This window comes from Lupinus angustifolius, chromosome LG18 (genome assembly GCF_001865875.1).
Source record: "Lupinus angustifolius cultivar Tanjil chromosome LG18, LupAngTanjil_v1.0, whole genome shotgun sequence".
In the NCBI taxonomy this organism is placed as follows: Eukaryota; Viridiplantae; Streptophyta; class Magnoliopsida; order Fabales; family Fabaceae; genus Lupinus; species Lupinus angustifolius.
Genome location: NC_032026.1, coordinates 9,289,163 through 9,293,503, shown reverse-complemented (window position 1 = coordinate 9,293,503; position 4,341 = coordinate 9,289,163). Strand labels below are relative to the sequence as shown.

Sequence of the window (4,341 nt, the reverse complement as noted above, 5' to 3'; positions counted from 1 at the left end):
GAAAGCTATTTTTTCCTAGTCTTGGGGATCCACAATGATCTGATTATAACCAGAATAACCATCCAGGAAACAATAGAATTCTTGTCCAGCCAATATTTCTATCATTTGGTCCATGAATGGCAGAGGAAAGTGATCTTTGCGAGCGACCTGGTTCAGTTTCTGGTAATCAATACACATTCGCCAACCAGTGACTGTTCTGGTCGGGATGAGTTCATCCTTGTCATTCCTCACCACAATCATACCTCCCTTCTTTGGGACCACCTAAACCGGACTAACCCACTTACTATCAGATACGGGATAAATCATCCCAACATCTAATAGTTTCATCACTTCCTTCTTCACCACTTCCTTCATAGTGGGATTAAGACGCCTTTGAGGTTGTGCCACTGGTTTGTAATCCTCTTCCATATGGATCTTATGCATGCAATAAGATGGACTGATTCCACGCAAATCGGCCCGTGTCCATCCTATCGCCCCAACATTCTTCCTCAATATCCCAATCAACAACCGTTCTTCATCACATGTAAGGGCATTGCTGATTAGGGTTGAACATGGGACGGGTTGGGACAGGTTAAGGCTTGTCCTTACCCAGCCCTAGACATAAAGCTAACCCAACCCTAAATAACGGCCGGGTCATCCTTTAAACCCGACCCTAGACCCGATTAAATATAATGCATACTCATTTTAGATAAAGACTTCTCAATATTATTTATTATTATGACTATGTAGTTTGATATATAAAATGTTATATGTATATATATATTATTAATCATGCATATATTATGTAAAAATTAAAGAATAATTGATATTTTCGACTAAAATGGTATCATTACTCTATACACATGTGAGCAGAAACACATACAAACATGATGAGCGAGTGACCATTGGACGAGACGGGCTGGGTCATGCTTGGTCCCTACCCGACACTAAATATTGATCAGGTCTATTTTTTGAACCCGAACCCGATCCTAGACCCGATCAGACCCGACCCTATTCGGACCCGATCATGATCGGGCCGTACCAGGTGAGCGGGTAGGGTTGGGTCCTGCTCACCCCTATTGCTGATGATTATCGATTTCTGCCCTCATTCTCCTAAAAATACATACTTCAAATATGAAGGAAGTACTTTCTACTCCACATTTGGAGCTTCATCTGTCTTCTTTTTCCCCAACTCTTCAAATCGATTCTGATTAGATACAACCTTGCATGGTACATCTAACTCTACCAAACATGTCTTGACCATCTTATCCTCCTCCATACTGTTTCCCTGTAGGTCTCCCCTCAAAACCTTCTCCAAAGGACTACTTATATTCTAATTAATGTCATCGAGCATGAATTTGTCATCAATGACATCCACCTGAAAGCAGTGTTGCTTGTCTTTTGGATGCTGCATAACCTCAAAAACATTAAAATTCACATCTTGGTCTTCAACTCTTACCTTCAACTTTGCATCATCAACATCAATAATAACCCAGGTAGTCTTCATGAAAAGTCTCCCCAATTAAGAGGAACTTCATTATCCTCTTCAATACCCATGATGACAAAATCCATAGGAAAGACCAACCCATCTACCTTCATCAAAAAATCCTCTGCAACTCCATAAGGATACTTGACAGATCTATCGACAAGTTGCAAAGTCATCCTGGTAGGCTTGATGTTCAAATCCTCAATTCTTTTCAGCATAGAAAGGAACATCAAATTAATGATGGCACCCAGATCAAGCAGTGCCTTTCCCACAGACAATTCACCAATAGTGATCGGAATAGTGAAGCTGCTAGGATCTTTAGTCTTCTCAGGCAAAGACTTTTGAATGATAGCACTGCACCTAGCTTCTAAGGTCACAGTCTCTTCCGAAAACTTTCTTTTCTTTGTCAGCAAGTCCTTCATGAATTTAGCATACACAAGCATTTGTTCCATTGCCTCCATGAATGGAATGTTGATTTGGAGGTTCTTGAATAAATCCAAGAACCTAATATATTGTCCCTCCTTATATTTCTTGGAAGGTCTCTTTGGATAATGGAGATCCTTCAACTGAGGTAGGCCACCCTTCTTCTTATCACTATTCTCCCTTATATCATCCTCATTAGTGATAACCCCTTCCTTATCTTGTACCACTTCTCCCTTCCGTGTCTCTCTTATTATCTTCTTTGATCTTCCAGTTTTAGTATTTCTCAGAACCTCTTCCTCAACAGCCAAGTTCTCACCAATACCCTTACCAATGACCTTACCACTTCTAGTAGTGATAGATTTGCAGTGTTATTTAGATTGGTTTGAGTGTTGGCGGAGAATTGTTGTCTATCTGAGTTCTATTCTGCCATTTTCTTAGTTAACTGACCCACCTGAGTCTCCAAATTTCTGATAGAAGCATCCGTATTTTTCTAGTTTGAAATGGAGACTTGCATAAATTTCTCCAATGTTTCTTCCAACTTTGATTGCCTCTCATGTAATGATGGATGTGGACCTTGCTGATAAGATGGTCGATATGGTTGTTGCCTTTTAGATGGTCCTGCATCTTGCCTCCACCGGAAATTCTGATTCTGGTTCTGGTTTCCTCTCCAACCCTATGAAAACTGATTGTTGAACGAAGGGTTGTTAGGGAAATTAACCCGACGAGGTTGATTGTTAACATACTGAATCTATTCTATTTGTGTTTTGGTAGGCATTGAGCAATGACCAGTAACACGATCACCCCCATAAAACTCATAGTGTAGCACCTGTGGATGAACAGAAGGAGCCTGCACCACATTCAATTGTTGAGGCAACTTGGACATTTGCTTTGTAAGTGCCTCAATCTACCGTGTCTGAATTTTGTTTTGAGCCAGAATAGCATCAGAAGTATTCAAATCCAACACTCATCTCTTTTGTACCGTCGTTCTATTATGCTAAGCTTGCCGATATGTAGTAGATAATGCAATAATAATTCTGGTGGCTTGTTCAACATCCACTGCCATCATGTTGCCACCAACTACGACATCCAATATCATCTTAGTCTATGACTTCAATCCATTACAAAAGATTTTTAGTTTATCAACATCTTCAAATCCATGATTGAGACATTTCCTCAGTAACATTTGGAAACGTTCCCATGCCTCATAAAAAGCTTCCTCAACACCTTATCTGAATGTTGAGATTTCAAACTTTGCATGCACATACCTCACTGGAGGGAAAAATATTGTCAAGAAGTTTGTTTCCAAATGACTCCAATTGGTTAAGCTTTGGGTTGGATGTGAGTTTAGCCATTCCCTAGCTTCATCAAGGAGGGAAAGTGGAAAAAAACATCATGTATAAAGCTTCCCTCTTGGTGTCAGAATACCCCAAAGTGGCCACTAGCTCATAGAAATTGTCCAAATGAGCATACAGATCTTCATAATCCTTCCCCATGAACTGATGAGCACTGACTAGATTCAGACAGACATGCTTGATTTCGACTGCCCTGGCGGTGTGTGGAATCACAATGCTAGTGTAGTGCCGAGGACCTTTATACATAGCATAATCTCCTAAAGTTCTCCTTGGAGGATTAGACCTTGAGTTATTATCAGCATCTCATTCTCCATCTTTTCGGACTGATATTTTGAAACTGTAGGGACTGTAGCCGATTTAAAGCTACATTGTGCTTTCTGAGGACCTTATTGTCTCTTCTCTTTTGCTTTCTTCCGGTTACTTTTAGCAGACTTCTCAATCTCTGGATTGTATTGTAGTTGCTCTTCTTTAGATTTACCTCACAAAAGCATAAATAAGAAAACTACAGCAAAAGTTAGCACAAGGGTTACCACTATACTACAAAGAATTAAAGAATAACTATGTACAACACTCAATAAACTCTATAAAGAACTAATGTAAGTCGCTCATTGCTCCCCGAAAGCGGCGCCAAAAACTTGTTAGATATTTGTGGAACGACAAGCACACCGTATCATCCAAGTAGTAAAATCCGGTAAAGTACCGGGATATCATCCTCAGGGAGCAGAGTGAATTTACCCTAATTCCTACAAGAATTAATTGAGTATATATTTGTAGTGATGTTTTTCAAAATTTTTGTGTTCAGTTGTGAAAAATCATAAATTGAACGAAAAACAAGTAAAATAAATTGGGATCGAAATGCATCGTTCTTTCCCATTGACATCCATGGATTCAATTCCAAGTGACTTGTGAAGTTATTGATTCAGATGCACATATCATTCAAATCATCTACATCAATCCATTGAGTGTAAAATCCTTAGATAATCACTTAAATACCAATTCCTTGGATATTTGGCCAATTAACTAGCATTAAGTTTCATGTAAAATCAATTCATGCATCATTCTCCATTCCTAGAGCAATGATATATGAAGGAAGATGATCCA

General features: G+C 39.3%; 1 protein-coding gene across 1 annotated transcript; it reads right to left on the bottom strand.

Moving 5' to 3' along the window:
- On the bottom strand, positions 1,483-3,240 carry LOC109332524. The gene is made up of 4 exons (XM_019567508.1): positions 3,154-3,240; positions 2,682-2,735; positions 2,437-2,561; positions 1,483-2,233 (listed from the first exon to the last, which is right to left on the bottom strand). The coding sequence occupies exons 1-4, from the start codon at positions 3,238-3,240 to the stop codon at positions 1,483-1,485; spliced, it is 1,017 nt and encodes a 338-aa protein (XP_019423053.1).

Bases quoted from the DNA above. Each gene is read 5' to 3' on its own strand.
- LOC109332524 (XM_019567508.1), bottom strand. From the start codon at position 3,240: ATGGCTAAACTCACATCCAACCCAAAGCTTAACCAATTGGAGTCATTT. The intron at 2,736-3,153 runs GTATGTGCATGC...AATGTGGTGCAG, and splicing joins ATATTTTTCCCTCCAGTGAG to GCTCCTTCTGTTCATCCACA. The intron at 2,562-2,681 runs GTTACTGGTCAT...CAGTTTTCATAG, and splicing joins AGTTTTATGGGGGTGATCGT to GGTTGGAGAGGAAACCAGAA.